At 36.0% G+C, this 19,326-nt stretch overlaps 1 protein-coding gene and 2 long non-coding RNA genes across 4 annotated transcripts; all 3 read right to left on the bottom strand.

Annotated features, from left to right (window-relative positions):
- Positions 1-7,688: 7,688 nt before the first annotated feature.
- LOC113283841 lies at positions 7,689-10,247 on the bottom strand. Of its 2 annotated transcripts, XR_003327705.1 has the most exons (6): positions 9,950-10,247; positions 9,602-9,862; positions 9,214-9,358; positions 8,818-8,990; positions 8,133-8,287; positions 7,722-8,049 (listed from the first exon to the last, which is right to left on the bottom strand). It is a non-coding gene; the product is annotated as an uncharacterized LOC113283841 (long non-coding RNA). The 2 variants fall into 2 exon arrangements; XR_003327704.1 differs by having other exon boundaries at positions 7,689-8,287.
- A 1,701-nt stretch (positions 10,248-11,948) lies between these two features.
- On the bottom strand, positions 11,949-13,609 carry LOC113278260 (meiosis-specific protein ASY1-like). Its single transcript, XM_026527151.1, has 4 exons — positions 13,515-13,609; positions 12,462-12,590; positions 12,249-12,374; positions 11,949-12,129 (listed from the first exon to the last, which is right to left on the bottom strand). The coding sequence occupies exons 1-4, from the start codon at positions 13,600-13,602 to the stop codon at positions 12,110-12,112; spliced, it is 363 nt and encodes a 120-aa protein (XP_026382936.1). The 5' UTR covers positions 13,603-13,609; the 3' UTR covers positions 11,949-12,109.
- Positions 13,610-14,396: 787 nt separating this feature from the next.
- Positions 14,397-16,800, bottom strand: LOC113283840. The gene is made up of 4 exons (XR_003327702.1): positions 16,692-16,800; positions 16,139-16,483; positions 15,872-16,029; positions 14,397-14,915 (listed from the first exon to the last, which is right to left on the bottom strand). It is a non-coding gene; the product is annotated as an uncharacterized LOC113283840 (long non-coding RNA).
- Between the last annotated feature and the right edge of the window lie 2,526 nt (positions 16,801-19,326).

Raw genomic sequence — 19,326 nt, 5'->3', positions numbered from 1 at the left:
ATTACATAAAATGCTGGAGGCAGGAATTATAAGAGAAGCTAGATTTCACTGATTTGAACAAAGCTTTCCCTAAAGATAGTTTTCCGTTACCCGATATTCCTCAAATGGTGGAATCTGCAGCTGGAAATGATAGGGTATCATCTTTAGATGGGTACAAAGGTATAACCAAATTCCTCTCGCTGAAGAAGATCAAGAATATACTGCTTTCTTTGCTCCTAGAGGTTTATATTGTTATACGAAAATACACGAAATGCGGGAGCAACATATCAAAGAACGGTAGAGAAGGTGTTCGCAAAATGGATACACGAAACATTAGAAGTATACGTGGATGACATGTTGGTAAAGAGTAAGGAATTTAAGGACCATGTACAAGACTTGAGGGAGATTTTTGAAAAAATGCGGCAGTATAACATTAAATTGAATCCCGAGAAGTGTACTATTGGAGTTGCATCGGGAAATTTTTTAGGTTACATTGTATCAAAGGAAGGAATACAGGTTGATCCGGAAAAAGTGCAAGCAGTTCGTGACATGCCAACACCAGCAACAATAAAAGATGTACAAAAGTTGAATGGGATTCTAGCTTCGCTGGGGAGATTCATTTCGCGATCATCAGACAAATGCAAATATTTTTTCGATATACTCAAGAAGCGTGCGAAATTTAAATGGAGTGATGAATGTGAAAAGGCTTTTCAAGGAATCAAAGAACATCTTATGAATACAACTATCTTACAAAAGGCAGAACCAGGAGAAGAATTATTGATTTACCTTGCGACAACTTCGCATGCATTAAGTGATGTATTATTGCGAGTAGACGCAGGAGTGGAGAAACCCATTTATTACATTAGCAAAACTTTTAATACCGCAGAGAAGAAAAAACATCAAATTGAAAAATTGATCTTAGCATTAGTTTATGCATCATTTAAGGTCCGCATATATTTTCAAGCACACAAGATAAGGGTATTAACAAAAGTACCAATTGAATCAGTGATGAAAAATTCTGAAAGATCAGGAAGGGTAGAGAGATGGAATGCACAAGTAGGCCATTTTGATATTAAATATGAATTTTTATCTTCACCAAAATCACAAGTTGTTGCGGATTTCTTGGCAGAATTTTGTTTAGAAGAAGATGAAGCAGTAGAAGAAATGATGGATGTAGAAGACGAACATGGAGATCCAAAAGATTTATTAACAGAACCAAATAGATGGGAAATACTGGTAGATGGATCATCAAATGGAGAAGGAAATGGAGTTGTAATTGTTTTAATTTCGCCAGAAGGAATAAAGATGGCTTTTTCATTCAGGTTGGAAGTTGAATCCACTAATAATGAAACAAAATATGAAGCTGTGATACATGCATTAAAATTCGCAATAGAAATGAAACTAGAAAACGCCAGAATCACTAGTGATTCGCATCTAGTTATTCGCCAAATAAAAGGAGAGTATACTACAAATGAACTATCCCTGAAGAAATACAAGAAGCTGGTTGAGGAATTGTCAGCGAAAATCCCAAAAATAAAATGGAGGCACATTTTAAGAAAGGATAATAGACTCGAAGACGCTTTTGCTTTCATCTCAAGTATGATGACAGATCCAACTGCGAGATGCATAAAAATACAAACACTTCTGTCACCATCAGTCAATAAAGAAGAGGAAGATGTGGATGTGATGGTCATAGATAATGAAAAAGAAGAACAAATAAATAATGTCGCAGACTGAAGAATGGAGCTTCACACATATTTGGCGAAAGGAGAAACACCAAGAAATAGATTGGAAACACACAAGTTAAAAAGCCGAGCAACGAATTATGAATTAAGAGATGGGTTGTTATACCAAAAATATTTTAGTGGACCATCACTCAGATGTTTGACACGAGAGGAAGGAGAAAAGGTGCTGAAAATGTTACATAGTAGAGACGCTGGCAATCATAGTGGAGGAAGATCTTTGGCACATAGAGTAAAAATGCAAGGTTATTACTTTCCATACATGCATGAAGATGCAAAAAAAATATCAAGACGTTGCGAAGATTTTCAGCGGCATGGAAAGAAGATACATGCACCAGGAGCACCATTGTCATCTTCAACCAGTGTGTGGCCCTTTGGAAAATGGGGCTTAGATATTGTGGGGCCATTTTTACGAGGAACTGGACAAAGAAGATACTTAATAGTCGCAACAGAATATTTCACAAAATGGACAGAAGTGAAGGCAGTACAACATATTCGCGACAAAGATATCTTTACATTCATATTCGAAAATATCATTTGCAGATTTGAAATCCTGCACAGTTGGTATCTGATAATGGGAAACAGTTTGAGGGGCAGAACATAGAAATGTTACTCAATGCATTCAAGATAAAATGTGGAAAGTCCACTCCTTTATATCCACAAGCTAATGGGCAAGTAGAAGCAACAAATAAAACAATTGCAGATATATTAAAGAAGAAATTAGACATCACAGATCATGGTGTGAACAAGTACATAATGCAGTATGGGCTTATAATACAACTAGAAGAGAAGCTACTGGAATGTCACCTTTTTGTTTAACATATGGAGTTGAAGCGGTGTTACCAACAGAAGTTGTTATTCCGACAACAAAAAGAGAAGCTTGGGAGAAAAATCTTAGTGCGGGTTTAATTCTAAACAAACTTGATGAATTAGAAGAAAAAGAGAAAAGCTTTACAACATATGGAGAATTATCAGCGAAGATTGGCTCGAGAATATATAAACGTGTCAAATACGTGAATTTCAACCAGGAGATTTAGTTCTGCGAGAAACACCAATATATCAGCGAGAAAATGGTGGAAAATTAGCGAAAAAATGGGATGGACCTTACATCATAAAGGAGATAGTTGGAACAGGAGCTTATAGATTAATGGACCCAGAAGGAAGAGATGTTGGTCATAGATTAGATAGACCATGGAACAGATTGTACTTGAAAAGATATTATCCGTAAGAAGCTTTGAGAAGTTATGAATTCTGAAAGAATAATTGCAGGATTATTCATGACAAAACAAGATCATGATGTGCGAAATTTTCGCAGAGAAACAATGACATAAAAAAGGGGAACCTTTATGGCGTACACCCTAGTTCGCGAATAAAATTTCGCAAGAGGCAAATGTAAGACCTAAAGTACGTCATATTAGGGGGTACCTGTTACATGACTCAGGGAAAGGCTATACCCCCGGAACCTGAGTCATGGAGATTTGGGGTCAATAAAACCCATCCGGGAGAGGCACCTTGGATTCTCAACTTAAGCATATGACTTAGGTTGGGCGACTAAGGTAATAAGGACTCTCCCAAGGAGTGCAGATCTGATCAAGGCGCCGAGGTACACGGTTGAGTCAAGAGTGCCGAGGGCGTTTGAAGCGTCCTTGCCATTCTTGACAAGTCTTGGCTTATACTGCACTCGGCCTGAAGAAAACCCCACTTAGGGTGCAGTCTCGTAACCATAAGCCCTATAGGTAAAAGGGATAAGAGGCTGCGAAAACAACTGGTTGTTGTTAAGACTGGATGGAGCTAACCTTGTATGGTAGAAGTACGCCTCCTTGAAGGGGCAACCAGGGGGAAGATAAGGGCACCCTCCATTAGGGAGCTGATAAGTGTCTTAAGACGCAAATGTCATGAGGCTTATTATTCGCAAGGATAATTAAGGCTTGTCATATTTGTGCAACATCCTGAAGAGGCAATAATACAAAAAAAAAGATAAGATGAGATCAATGGGTTTTCGCATGAAAGTGCGAAGACGTCCTGCGATTTCATCGCAAGACGGCAATGTCATGGGGCTTTATTTTCGCAAGAATATTTAGGCCTGTCATATTGTCGCAACATTCCTGAAGAGGCCATAATACAAAAGAAAAAGTTAAGACAAGATCAATGGGTTTTTGTATGAAAGTGCAAGGACGTCCTGCGATTTTGTCGCAATGACAAGAGATGGCATAATAAGACCTTTAATTAGGAAGGAAAATAAGACCATATAATAAAACAAACTAATTATAAGCATTTATAACAGATTATTTTTCGCAAGAAAGATAATGAGAGGCAAGTATGGGAATCGATATACAAGAAGCATTATCTTTCTTATCAACAAAATATTAAAAGAAATAGTTGACTCCAAAGTCGATTGAAAAATGTAGCTCTCAAAAGTAATAAAAATAAGACAGCTCAAGAAAACAAAGCTAGAAAAGAAGCTCAAGCTTCAATATCAATATCAGTAGCAGGAGATGACAGAAGTTCTTCGCCAACATTCTCGCAAGCTTCTCCTTCATTTCGGCTTTGATCTTCGTCATGACTAGCATTTTGATTATCGCCAGCAATTACTTGATTAACATCTTGAATATCGCCAGCAACTACTTCTTCGGGAGAAATTTCTTTCTCATTCTGATTAACACAAGCAGATACTTCTTTAGAAGGATATTCTTCTTCATCTTCCAGGAAATTATCCTCTGCACCGCTTTCATAATCGTAATCACTATCAGCAGGACGAGGAACTTCATCATCATCTACTTCTAAAGGATCATTTGATGTAGGAGGAAGAGAGTTGGACAATAAAATGTCATTTACAAGGACTTCAGCCCGGAGATGAACTTGGCGAAGAAGTACTCTTTGATGTTTCCTATCTTGAATATCCTTAAAATATGCAAGATAATCAAGTCTTCTTTCTGCCCGGTCGCGAGAACCAGTAAGAGTAGAGACAAGTAATGCATTCTCTTTGTGAATTTTAGCATATTTAGCCTCCAAATCAGAAATAGAAAAATGAAGATTCTTCTCAGACTCTGCGAAAAATAGAATACAAAATTTTATAAAGATAAGGAATTCAGATAGATATGACAAAGGAAAGATAATTAAGGCAGTCAAACTATTATGACTACCTTCCTTTTGCGAAATAAGATGTTGAACCAAGGATAGACAACTATTCTCCCAATGATCCATTGCGTCATCAAATTTATCTCCAACTAAACCTTTAAGTCGAGACTGAAGGTTTTTCTCTTTAGAAACAAGGAAGGCATTTTTCTTCGCAAGAGAAGAATAAGATTCTTCTAATTTGGAATATTGATCTTTAAGCTGATTTGCCTTCACACTTAAAGCTATTCTACCTTGAATGAGTGAATCTCTTTCAGTGATAGATGATTCTGTTACTTCTTTAAGTTCATTTATTAAAGAGCGAAGAGATTTTTCTTGGTCAGCACATACTTTTTGGAGAATATTAAGTTGTTGCGAAGATATCGCCATCTTGTTTAAATAAACTCGCTTCTCTTGAGATAAGGTTTTATGCTCATCTGATAAAGTTTCCATCCCTAAATTAGCTTTGGTCAAATAATAAGAAAGACAAGATACTTCATTACTTAATAGATCTTGTTTTTCAACTAATTGGGTATTTTCATTGGTAAGGTTATTTATTTGATCAAGAGAATATGAATAGAGATTATCTAATTGGTTATATTGATCCATTAAGACTTCTTTATCAACACGGGATTCTTCAACAGAAGATTCAAATTGATATCTCTCCATTACTCGTTTCTGATTTAATGCTTAACATGCGAAAGAGGGATTTAAAGGATAATTAAACAAGGGAAGGATAAAACCATCGAAAAGGCAAATTAAAGACATGGATGAGGAAATCATACCTCTTAACTCATCATTCTTCTTGCGAAGATTATCACGATCCAACAAAACATTCTGAAGTTTCTGATTTTCAAGACGAAGAGCATTACATTCTTTTTCAAAAGTTGTCTGCGAAGCAGCTTTGTCAGAACCCAAATGCTTGCTCAGAATTTTGCAAACATTAGACTTGATGGGATCAGTGGAAGACTTCTTGCCATCATCTAGAATCTCAGATAAAACCTTGAAAGCAATATTTATCCCTTTCACGGTCTCTTTCGACAAAGGAGAAGACTTAGGAAGAGAACTGGTAGAGATAGAAGGTTGAGAAACATTCTCAATGGGAAGAGAAGAGGCTTCATTCGCAGAAGGAATCACAAGGGGAGTTTCAGTCATAGGAAGATCAACTGGAGAAATGAAATCAGAGGCAGCATTCTCGCGAGTTGGAGATAAAGGTTTATCTTGCGAATATATCGCAGGGGATTTAGAAGAAATGAAGTCAGAGGCAGCGTCTTCATGAATTGGAGATGGCGAGATTTCTTGTGAGGTCTATGAAGATCTTTATCACCCTGCGAATTACGATCTAGATAAGAAACAGAGGAAACAATATTGTTATTAGAAAAAGATAGTGTTTCTTATTACCTTCTCATTCGCAGACTTCCTTTTATGAACGACAACTTTATGCTGTGATTTGGGATTGTTAGGATTCTGAACTGAAAATTTAGTGTTGGAGCCGCTTTTGCTGAAATAACAAGAGTATGGGAATCACATAAACAACATCACATAAGGCAATAAACAAGATCAATTTCAAATATATCAATTTCAGCAAAATTTATAAGGAAGAAAAAAGAAGACTAACCTTGATGAATCCATGAAAGATGATAGCAGGGAAATTATCTTGAAAAAGATCACGAACTATAAAGATCTAATTGGAAGATGAAGAAGAATTTAAAAAGATTGAAGAAGAAAGAAGAAAAGTTACAACAATGGAGTTTGCAGAAGAAAGATGAAGTTGAAGAGAGAATAAAAAGAAAGAAGAAGAGGATGAAAAGAAATATATATAGAGGAAATTTTTCCTCGAGAAAATAAACATGGTTAATACGGAAAGATTTAAGCGGTTAAAAAGTAACGGTTACAAAAGACGTGTCGAGAAATAAATGGAAGAAAGAATATGTGTGATAAATGCATAATATGAGAAAATAAGCGGTTGCGGCATTTCTCACATCATTCTCTACTTTGCAGAGAAGATATGAGAAGAGGAAAGATGTAGGATCAGAATCTCGCAACAGTTAATGTCTCAGCGAAGTTAAAAATGATATTGCACAAAAGCGTCGCAGAACAATTTCAGAAACGACATCAGCAAGGATCATGAGAAACATGTGATAGTCTCGCGAAAATTAGAAAGCTCGCGAAGTCAACATTTGTAAGGTTGCGAGAATGTCGCAAACCATATCCGAAAATAAAGGACAGATTAGCTGTCATCCACTATGTATTTCCCTTATAAATAGTCATTTGAGTTGTAAAGGAAGAGGAGATCTTTTTTGAGTGAGAGATAAGTAAATAGGAGAGAGAAAGTTGAGAGCAGGGATCATTCTTGATTTCTTTATTTTCCTTGTAAGAATATTCAGAAATTAATCAATAAAATAAAGAGTGTAAATCAAAAAAATTAGCTGATCAATGATAACATCATACGAGGGGTGTATTGTAGGATTTCCTGCCACTACAATTTGTATCCAATATTCGTCTAGCATTACTAGCCGTAAATCTGACAGTTCTCATAATTATAGGTAGCATTTCATGTCATAAGTCTGCCACAACTTTGTTCTGAGTTTTAGAACTTATGTTGACAAAAGTTGCTGCTCAAGATCAGCTAACATGATTGGTGAAGGTGGTTTTGGTATTCACATAACTTTACAATTTCCAATGTGATATGAAATACTGTACAGGGAGTTCCCCAAATGTTACGAGATTCCTTTAACTGTGCAGGGAGTTCTCCCAAATGGGATGGCAAGGAAAGTCATTTATCCAAATGAAGTAAACGCAATTTCTACATATATGGATAAACGGCCGATTGAAGCTTAGACAATGCATTACTGGGTAACGTGACCATGCCAAAACTGAACTATATTATTGAAATTGTTATTTCATTTCCTTCCTAACTTGATTAATTTATGCCAAGGTTCTTCAATACAAATCTTAAGGAAAGACCGCATTAGGAGACTTCAAGTTATAATTTGCATTGTGTATAGCGCAGAATCTTGTATTTTACATGGGGGAACCGAATGCAAAATTGTGCATAGAGATATATAAAGCCTGCCGATGTTGAATGTTCTACAAGACAACCATCTTACTTCCAAGATAGCCGACTTTGGATCGGCAAAGCAATTGAACGACGAAGAGGATTTCCACTCTGCAGTTGTAGGAACCATGTAAAGAAGACAAATCTCCGTTCCTTCTGCTTATGGATCAATCAATTTTAATTAGACATCTTATATACTTAATGTAATGCTATGCTCATTTCTCCTTAACATTCTTCACCTGCTACTTGTGCTTCTACTTTAACTTTAATGTTCGCCGCTTCTGCTTTAGCATTAGCCTAAATGGCTTGTCCTAACAGCCCCTTCTACGACAAGGACCCCTAACCTTTAGATAAATCTCTTCAGGAGTACTGTATAATTAGCTTCTCCTCGAGCCTACATAAACAATACAAAGAAACACAGATATCACAAAAGACATACACACAAATTCAGAATTTTTATGAGCCGATATAAATAACAGGCAACCACATAATTCTCGTCAGCAGCTAACTATTCCCACATTTCCTAGCAAGATCCAAGACAACAGACACATAAAGTGATAACAGAACATGAAATAATGAACATTTATGTTAAGTATCTTCATTTATATGAAACCAGATCAAAACTTATTTCAGAAAATTATCAAATCTAAAACAACAAAATCTCAGGTTTATTGATGCTTAAAAAGTAGAATAACAAATGAGTTTCACTGGCTTTCGAACTTTTTTGTTACCCAACCCATCATCCATGCGAGAAACATGAAATCAGGAAACCAAGAACGGCGCAAGTCAAGGCTATGCATAAATAAGTGAGGAATGAAGGATATTCCCCTGTAGGGTATGATTTCGTTTTATGAGCCAAACATTTTACAGAAAGCTCACACGGATAAGGTATTAACATCAAAGTAAGTAATATTAGCAAAGGACCTTCACTTGCCAAAGCAGCATTAAGCATCTTGGTCAATCCAGGATATGTTTGTCTCAATCATGCTATTTCCTTCGCTTGTTTCTGATTAGTATTATCCTCATGACGACAACCACGAACCTTTAGATATATATATATGTCTTCAGATGTGTGTATAATTAGCTTCTCCTCGAACCTACATACACATTACAAAGACACAGATATCACAAATGACATATACGCAATAGTTCCACAAATTCAGAACTTCTATGAGCCGATATGGTTAACAGTTAGCCACAAAAATTTAGTGAGCGACTAATAATTCACACTTAGTTATAGTTCTAGCAAGATCAAGATAACAGACACACGAAGCTTAAGCAAGTAATCAAATAACTACATCCCTTGTAAAGAAGAATCACCTTATAGTGAAACTGTAAGTCGAACTCTTCTATGCCAATTGAAGATCATCTTTGGTGGTACCCAATTCCTTTCTGAATTTCACATTTTCTCCATTTGATTCCGATTCTGTGGTGGTTGAAGCCCACAATCGCTTAGACAGGAAGCCTAACCACAAGAGCAGTCCATTAGTGACGCTGAAAAGGAAATTACAATCAGACAGCAATTTCCTCCAAACAAGCGGGTCCTGTGAGTTGTTTTGAGAATCCTCTCTACTCACAACAGGACTATTGCCTTCGGATTTCTTCGTCCAGTTCATAAGGATAAACCAGCACCATACAAGATAGGTTCGATTTACATAAGAAATTGGAAACTTCTAAACATTAAAGCTAAAAACCAAATAATATATACCTTGGATTTCAGAGAATTCATCTTTTTCACCTCCATTTTCATTTTTAGATCAGCTTCCAAAACTCAAATTGAAGTGAAAATCTTCCTGGGTTCGTTCCCTTTGGATCGGTGCACTCACCCAATCCAGTGCTTCCTGCTTCAACATCACAATTTTTGGAAAGATACACCTAGAAATACCACCAGCTCACTAGGTACTCAATCACTTCAAAAGCTACCGAGTCATTGAGCCAAAAATATGGATGTAGTCTCCAAGCTGCATCACTGCATTGAATAATCAAAGTTGTATAATGAAGTACTTAAACTCGGATAATCTGAAAATTTTATCAGGAATTAATTCATAACACTTACCATCCAAATCTGGATTTGTGATTTTATGGCTGATTCCGAGTACGCTTATACCGATGATCCAACTCAATAGAGGAACAATCTTTTCTCTTCCTTTTCTTTTCTTCTTCTTTTTCATTTCTTCTCTATGTAGAGTTTGTGATCTCAAAACCTGAATTTCTTTGCTTGGGTTTTCCTGTGGTGGCGGAAAGTGCAGAGTCCTCACAGTATGCTTAGAGTGAGAAATGTCTAGGGTTAGAGTTCCCTTTATAGGATTCTCTGCAGCCCCAACTTTTAGGGTTACAGTTAACTTAGGATTCTTACACCCCTAACTTTTACCATTTTATTCTTGTTTGATGTTGTTTACTAGAAGCCATGTACATGCGGATAAGGGTAACTCTCATGGTATGAAGATTTAGAGGATGTTTAGATACATTCTAAAAAATAACTTTTTGACTTCTAGCAGTAAAATTACAAATAACTTTTTGTGAAGCGGAATATTTTGGTTCTGATTTTTGGAATTGACTTCTTATTTTAAAACAATTTCTCGAATTCAAGAACGAAAATTGGGTTCATCACTCCTTTGGAACATCTTTTTTTTCCTTCCGTTCCCCTTGTCGAAATATTTACTATTGTTCGATTGCAAAATGTTTTTTTCTTTTTTTGTGATTTTTTGAATTTGTACTCAATCTCAATGTAACCTTGATTTTCTATTAATGAAAAGGTTTCCCCGTTTTCAAAAGAAGGAAAGAATTATTTTTTGGAAACATTATTTATACCCCTCAAAATTCACCCCTTAAAATATGCCCTTATTTATTTTCGCTACCTTCTGAAAAGTGGGAGCAACGCGTATAAGTTGCTTTCAGAATTGGACGCAACTGGCACAAGTTGCTTCCAAAAAGTGGAAGCAACTTTCTCAAGTTGACTCCAAAAAAATTATTTTTTACCCCTCGGAAGAATTTGTGCAAAGACAACTAAAATGAAGGGTATTTATAACATTCCCACTTACTTTTTTTTGATTTGCTTGAGTTAGGGAAATTAACAACCTAATTCTCCATATGGCCGAAAATCCTCATGTAGCTAGTCACATCAATTAAGGGATTTCTTCTGATTTCCTTGAGTTAGGGACTTGCCTGTTTCCTATTGCAGCAAGAAATCAAATCAAGTATTTTGGTGTTCCCGGCTTCATGACCATTGAAATGTTCAGGGCGGAGCTACATCCAGTCCCCTTGCTGAAGCCATTCCTAAAGCCCACAAATCCACCACATGCCATCTTACAGAGAAGTTTACGCAGAGTTGCCTGATTTACCTCTCCTTCTAACTTGATTTGAAGTTTAGATATCGTAATATATTCCAGTGGAAGGACATGACACAGAGCCTGCTTTGACAATAAAAGGGGGGAGTCTTGGGTTATAAACAAACTATGTCTGATCTAACTTGATAGATTAACTACTAAGTTACCAGGATAAGGTACCTTTGATTCACATAGAAAGCCCAAATCACCTTCATATACAAGTAATCTTCATCGTTCCCTCGTAAAACTTTCTCGTCAACTTGGTTCACAAGAAAAATAAGTTGTGCCATAAGTTTATCTTGCTATAGTAGGCTGCTGTCTGCAGGTTTTCCGAAACACAAGACAAATGTTAGAACAGTATTTCCATTCAAAAATCAAAACATTTATAATTATAAACTATATTAATTGAATGAATGAGATTGAGTGTATTAACTTTTGTGCATGCATCCAACAGCCCAGGGGGGCATATTTAAATTTAGAACAGAATACACAAAGAGTCGAGGAAGACAAATCAAGCGTACTTTAGTTTCAAACGACATCTGTAAAATTTAGTTGACAGCAGAATACAGATGATCTGGTGCATCTTTACTCTTCGGCAATTGTTTGCAGACACGGATATTAGGCCATGAATTGTGTACTTTTTACTTCAATTGGACACTAATAACTGATAGGGTGTTGTTTGTGCAATGGTGCAAACACGGGCAAAAGACAAACAGGACAAGGCTTAAGAAACTACAATGACATCCTCATACTACAGAAATTTTATCAAAATCGTAGACATGAAACTTACTCGAACACCTAATAATGCTTTCATATGAAGAGCATAATGAAACTTTTTACCACTTCTGGCATACGGTCTAGAGTTTGCATTAACTGAACCAGAGTTCGGATCATCTTCCAAGCAGAGCTCCTGCCAAAACCAAGTAAAAGTGTTTAAGCACAGTCAGCAAAGTAATCCAATGGATTCAAAGCCTTGGAGTGCAAGAAACAACAACAAAATAAAAAAAACTCAGATGCTAACTATTATACCGTGTTTGATTAGGCATAAGTGTCTGTATTGACATTGACTTGAAAGTTGCTCCTTGTTTCCTATTTCCGTTCGGCTTATGTTTAACATAACCTCTTCACTGTCAAAATTTGAATAGCTAAATGAAACTGCACAACACAATCCATTCATGTATGAGCATAAACTTCATTTATCAGTCTGCACCCAGAATTCAAAGCTATTTTAAGAGTACGTACTCAAAATGAAATCCAACTCTAGCTTATCAATGACTAAATCTTGCTCATCAAGTCCTTCGAATAGCTTCAGTTCAGATAAGCATAACAAAAGTATTTTCAGGTATTTCTTCTTTAATGCATCATAAACGCCTGAAAAACCACAAGAGAAGGATCGAACTTTAGGTAATCCTGCTTGCAGTTAAGGTATTTGTGTAAATCTCTCTGTGTGCGTGTTGTAAGTGAGAGCGTTATACTTTCTCCCATCCAGTCAATGAGTCTTCTGGATTCAAGATCAATAGGCATGAAATTTTGAGAGTTTGAAGTAAATCTGACTAGAGATTTAGTTTACCTAAAGCAGGAACTGATTTATCATTGAAATAGTTCTCAGGGAAAAGACCTCTGATGTAGATAAATCGCAACAAACTCATACCCACTTTTGTTCCTTACCGGAATTGATTTCTACATCCATTATGACTATTTTCTCACAGATTTGGGGTGGTGAACCGAAAGATGGTGAAGGTGAAACATGGTATTGCAATCCAAAAGAGCAAAAGCAAGAAGAAGTTAAAAGCTGACAGTGCTGCTAGAGGAACAAGAAGAAAGTGTTCAGGTGGTAGATGTTGCTGAGAAGCTGAAAGCAATGGCTGATAAACAAAAAGAGGGTTTTGGTTTGTATGATCTAATTCAGTATAAGGAACAATTGGTATTTCCTTTGCTTACTTATCAATTTCACAACTTCTTCTTTAGTATTAAGCCTCAATGATCTCTTAAGGTGTGCTATAATTAGCTTCTCCTAGAACCTTACATACACAATCCAAAGACACACAAATGTCACACAAGGCATACATGTAATAAGAAAAAAAACTCAGGACAATTCACAATAGTTATAATCATGTAATAGCTAATTCAGCGAGCAATTAAGCAATCAAACAAGTTTTAGCAAGATCAAGACAACAACATACACATAAAGCTTAAGCAATTAATTAATCAATTAGGATGAACTTTGAAGATGATTGCTTGTCTGATTAGATAATTTCCTGCAAATCAAACAACTACATTGTAACGAAGAATCACCTTGCAATGACATTGAAATTTGTCCTCTTCCATTCTGATTGCTGATCGAAGATTTTGCAAATCTTAGGAAATTCCTTTGATTGAGCATTCCAGGATTACGCAAAATAAAACCAGCAAGGCAATAGATATGTTGTGAACAAATTGTGGGAATATATACCAAATGATCCAATCAGAGCCAATTTCTTTCTTCTTCATTTCACTAATTGAGAGCGAATAGAGCTTGTGATCGACCGATCTCAAAACCTAAATTTGGGTTTTCACTGGTGTGGCGGAAACTGCAGGGGATTGTCGTGTGAATAGTTCTTCGGACTCATTTGCCTTTGGATTCTGAAATGAGAAATGTTTGGGGCTAGGGTTTTAAATTCTTTACATCCTAATTATTTTTTACTTTTTACTATGATGCTCCTGTTTCATGTTTTACCATGTACTACACGTGAGGGCAACTTCTGTAGGCAAAAAAAAGATCTATGGCAAAGTTGCACACTCAGCCGGTTCAAACAGCAGAATTCATACCTTTAAGTACTTCCAGAAAACCAATCTTGGTGAAAATTTAAAAAAATATCCAGTACCGAGTCCAGAGTCACAAAAAGGAGCCTAAAATTCTCAATCATATACCACACAAAAAAAAAATGCAGGAAAAGTAATTATCATATTTCATTTGGTGTGTGATTTGGGCGTTCAGTTGTTCGCTCCATTGGTAAAATTCCATGACAAAAAAAAATCCCTATACCAAGCATACAACCACAGGCAAACCCGGCCATGGAATGGAAAGAACCTAATATATCAAAAGACCAGTCCATTTCCACAGCATATTATAGAAACTCATTGTCTTAGGTATGTGATCAAGTTTCTACTATCCATCTAATCACGGAAGGAAGCATGTAACGAAAAGGTATGTCAAGTTTCTACTGAACAGTGAAGTAATACAAAAAAATCCATTAACAACTTGATATTCATCGAAGACTTCATATAGTAAGAATTTCACCCCTGACAAGAAATTATAACCACATGATAAGCAGCTGCGAGCAATTACATACAAGCTATTATAGCAAACTAAAGATCCACTGAGAATGACACCTTAACCAACACCTCCTTTCTCATTCTTCATGATCAGACTGTTTGATACATCCAAAATCTTAACCCTGGCTTGTGTCAACTAGGTACCATCAACCTAGCAAAATATAAATCCATTGAGAATGCCACCTCAAAGGACAGGTCATTTCTGATCTTAACACTGACAGAATACTTAAACCCCGTGTTGGGTCAACTAGGTATCACTATCACCCTAGCAAAATAGGAGTCCATTGAGAACATCACCTATCTGAACAGCTCCTTTCTGATCAGACTTCCAAAACCCTGACCTGGGTCACCTGCCCTCTTGACCGAGTTCCTCCAACTGACCTAAAAATCCAATAAGAATTTCAGGAATCAGAAATCAAAACTTCAATATTTTCGGGAACCTGATGCATAAACTTACAAAGCTAAGTACATAAAGATTCAATCCAGTCCCAATTCCATGCGTACATATAAGTTCAATAGAAAAGAGCATAGACGTCAAACTTAAATGTATTCGTGAAACTTCATATTTTTTGAAATGCATATTCTCATAGTTTTAAAACTGGAAAGTCACCGCTAGGTGCAATTGCCATCCAGATACATAAAGTTTGAATTGAACCCTAAATTTAATCATGAATTGTATGTCATCAGCAAGACAAAAAGAACATGAATTGCATTTACTATATCTAGATAAACAATCCTCTTCAACTAAGTTCTTCTAACCTATCTCACAAGTCAAATGAACTTTGCACAACTTGATACCCCCCCCAAAAAAAAGTAATCCCCGATAGACTATGATTGCTGAGGTTGAGGCCTCGTAGGTGACTCATTCCAATTCATTCAAAAGTCCGAAAAAGCAAAAATCAGATGGTACCCAACTGTTTTATTGTGGCTAATGAGGAGGAAGTTAAAAAGAAAAAAAGAAAAAAAGATTCATGTACCCACGTATAGTAATACACAAACTAAAACAGTAATTAGATACTAGAGATGAACTGTTACAATAAAAAAAAAAACTGAAGTGGCGAACAGGGTTAGTTTTCTGTGCCTAATTCAATTATCCTACAGGGTGTCAATGTATTTGTTTTACTACCAAGAACAATCCAAAACTAAACATAAAACCTTAAAAAGAACAGATTATTGGTGTTCGAACAAACCACATGATCCCACATCATAACCTTAAGCTGTTTCTTTAACAACAAAATCACAGGATCCCACAAGTAAACCCCTAATCAATAAGATTGTACGCTTATCAATAAAGCTAACCACAATTGAATCCAGCAATAATCATTTTATAGACATACCTGCGTGGGGGGGTTATAACAAGAGAAGACAAGTTTTTGATGAGGGTAGCTATTCTTAACCGAAATCCGGGGATGTCAAATTGTCTACGCTTTACAGCCAAAGATGTGCATAAAGCTCTAACATGATTTGCTGTTTCCTTGCACTTCTCTTCCGAGGCCTGTAATGAGGAAAACAAACAATCTAAATTATTGGTTAATGTTTTCATAAAAAATGAATATATACAACAAAGAAAGACGGTCTACAAAAAGAAAAAGATGGTTACTCACCCAATATGCTTCTCTTAATTCTTTGAGATATTTCTACAAAAACAATTTCAAGTAGGCAAGATTTTCATCTTGATTAGGTTGTTCCAGAAGCTTGTTTGCCTCCCTCGATTGATTCTCGATTGATTCCAAAGTGTGATATCAATTCTTTTCAGAATAGTGGCATGAAAAAGTAGTGGGTGTTTAGGAGGAGATCGATCTTCATCAAGCTTTCCATACAAATAATCAACATAAAGCGACTCTAGAGAAATCAAGAAGCTTAAATATTCCAATATTACACCAATTTTAGAATCTGTATTAAAAGAATCCCAATGATCCAGTAATTGAAGTATGTCTGACTCATAACGACTGAAACAAAATCAATAGAAGAAATTTGTGTCAAATCCCCCCCCCAAAAAAAAACCCTAATTCTGAATCTCAGTCAATAACCACATTCGATTCTAAACTATATACATATTTTACTTGTTTAAGAAAAACAAACCCTAGTTCTGAATCAATTAGTAACACGTTCAATGCTAAATTCTCTTGCAAAAATAACTCATTTAAACCTCAATACCTGATGGGATCGGTGAATTTCTCCTCTTCCGCGGTTATCTTCCCTGACTCCATGGTTTTCTCCTCTTCCGTCTGACTCGTTGCAAAAATAAATATCGATGGAAATAAAAAGAGCTGGTGTTTATAAAACCGATAGGCCCACTGGATATAAAAAGAACCGGTGTTTGGGAGTCCAAATCTGTTCACACTCCTCTGATCAGTGTATATTTCACATAATCTTTCGATTGGGCGATTATTTAACTGATAGTTCCATTACCCTCCATGTTAAAAAATCCGGGTCCTCGTTACATAACTCCCTAAATTAAATCAAGGATAGAGATTGAAATGTGAAATATACACTCGTTAAGTAGTGTGCACGAATTCGCACTCGGTGTTTATAAAAAGAAGTCGTGCCACCTCGACCCCTAGCTCTTTATGCCGCCTTGGCCCTCCTAACCAGGATTCTGGCCAATTCTTTTGCTAAGACCGGATCTTATGGCTCTTCCCAAGCCATTCCTGATTGCCTTTTCATGTCACCATGAAAAGAGCCTATTCCTTATGGTTGTTCCCGGTTTCAAGAGAAAAGTAGAGGATGATTGTTTGTTGTCTAATTTGTTGGGTTGGGTCCACGAATTTTTAGAATCCCACTTAATTCTCTAATGGTCACATTAAGTTTCTATAAATTAATTGATTTTTATGTTAAAATCTTTCTTGACCACTAAGTTGCAAAGATTTTAAAAAAACAAGACAATTATAATTTGTATTTTACTTTTCCTTTTTCAAAACCGACAATTTATGATCTATTTTTTATTTTTTTTTTCCAAAACAGATAATCATTATCAGATCTCTTTCCGCATGGATTCCCATTCCACTAAGTTGCAAAGGCTTTAAGAAAACGGACAATTATTATTCGTCTTTTACTTTCCTTTTCCAAAAAGGACAATTTATGATCTATTTTTTACTTTTCCTTTTCCAAAACAGATAATCACTACCAGTTTACGATCTTTTCCCGCATGGATTCCAATTCCATGGCGAACGTGAGTGGGAATCAAGACTTTAGACAGGTTTTTAGAGTTGGGAAAAGGTGGGGAACCTCCATAAAACCCGGTCTAAGTATGTATTTTAAGTATGAGTTGGATTTTTTTTTATGTAATGGAATTGGATTTTTTTTAGGCTGTTTATATATCCTGGCGAGATTGGAGTATACCCAGATTGATTGGGGTATACCCAAATCAAAACGGACCTAGTACTTTTGCTAAGGGGTGGTCAAAATTGGTGATTTTACTTTAATACCCAATAACTAATTAATTGAAAATTAAACCCTAAAATTAAAAAACTCTTAATCTTCCCTAATCTCTCTGCTTTTCCCCTTCATCTTCTTCCATTTCTTCCATCAACCGAAAATCTTCAACATTGATTTTCCAACATTGGCCGGCGAAAAGAAGACTCTAAGTGATGTCTAAACTTAAACCCATCATTGTGTTGTGTGATTTGGTTGTTATATAATTGTTATATTAGGTTAGAAATCAAAAAGTATAATTTCCGTGTCTTCGGCCGGCAAGGTCGTGACATGCATATCTTGCCGACTTTTCATAATAGCCATGGCGACTGTAAATTTTTTTCAACAGCCGGCAGGGTATTTTTTGAAGACCTTGCCGGCCAATACAGCCGGCAAGGTCGTGACATGCATATCTTGCCGACTTTTCATAATAGCCATGGCGGCTGTAAATTTTTTCAACAGCCGACAAGGTTTTTTTTTGAAGACCTTGCCGACTAATAAACAGCCGGCAGGGTATTTTTTGAAAACCTTGCTGACTAATACATTTTTCTCAACAGCCGGCGGGTTATTTTCAACAGCCGGTAGGGTATTTTCAACAGCCGACAGGTATTTTTGGAAGACCTTGCCGACTTTTTTTCTGTCGTCTCATGTATGTCAAAAAAAAAAGTCGGCAAGGTCTTCATCATCGACCTTGCCGACTTTTCATACTTTCAGAACTGAAAGTGTTGATTTTTGATCTAATTTTGAGTATGATTTTATACAACATCTTTGCAATCCCCTCTTTAGAAGTGTTAAGATAGTGTGCTTTCATTTCCGTTCCAAAAGATTTTCTCAAAACAATTTTTTTTCATCAAAAACCTTCCCAAATAAGTTCAATCAAAAACAAAATTTCATAACTCAATTTCATAATTTGAAAAGTTTTAATCTACTTAATTAATTAACCTAATCAGAATTTTTAATGTTAATTAAACAAGGGCATATTCTCCATTTAGAAAATACAAGATTAAGGGGTGGCTTGTTTTTACTTCATAATGACCAGATTTTGTCTTATTGGGTATACCCTAATCTCGCCAGGTTATATATCGGGAAAGAACCCGATTTTAGGGTTTTAAAGAACCACGATTTATGACGTCTCCAACTAAATTATAGTGAAGGATCAAAACACACAATTCTTATACATTGAACAGTAAGACAATTACTTAAGAAAAAATTAATTGCAGCCAGCCATTAAAATAAAAAATAATTTGGCAGACCTACTTATGAAGATTCTCCCGAAGCAAATGATTGTAATGATGTATACGAAAATGGGGTTAAGATCCAGGAAAGAAGATCGACCACCCATATATAATAGAAACCCAACCTATGTTTTGAAAAAGAT

This window comes from Papaver somniferum, chromosome 5, assembly GCF_003573695.1.
Source record: "Papaver somniferum cultivar HN1 chromosome 5, ASM357369v1, whole genome shotgun sequence".
Classification (NCBI taxonomy): Eukaryota; Viridiplantae; Streptophyta; class Magnoliopsida; order Ranunculales; family Papaveraceae; genus Papaver; species Papaver somniferum.
This window is presented reverse-complemented; position numbering and strand designations above follow the sequence as displayed.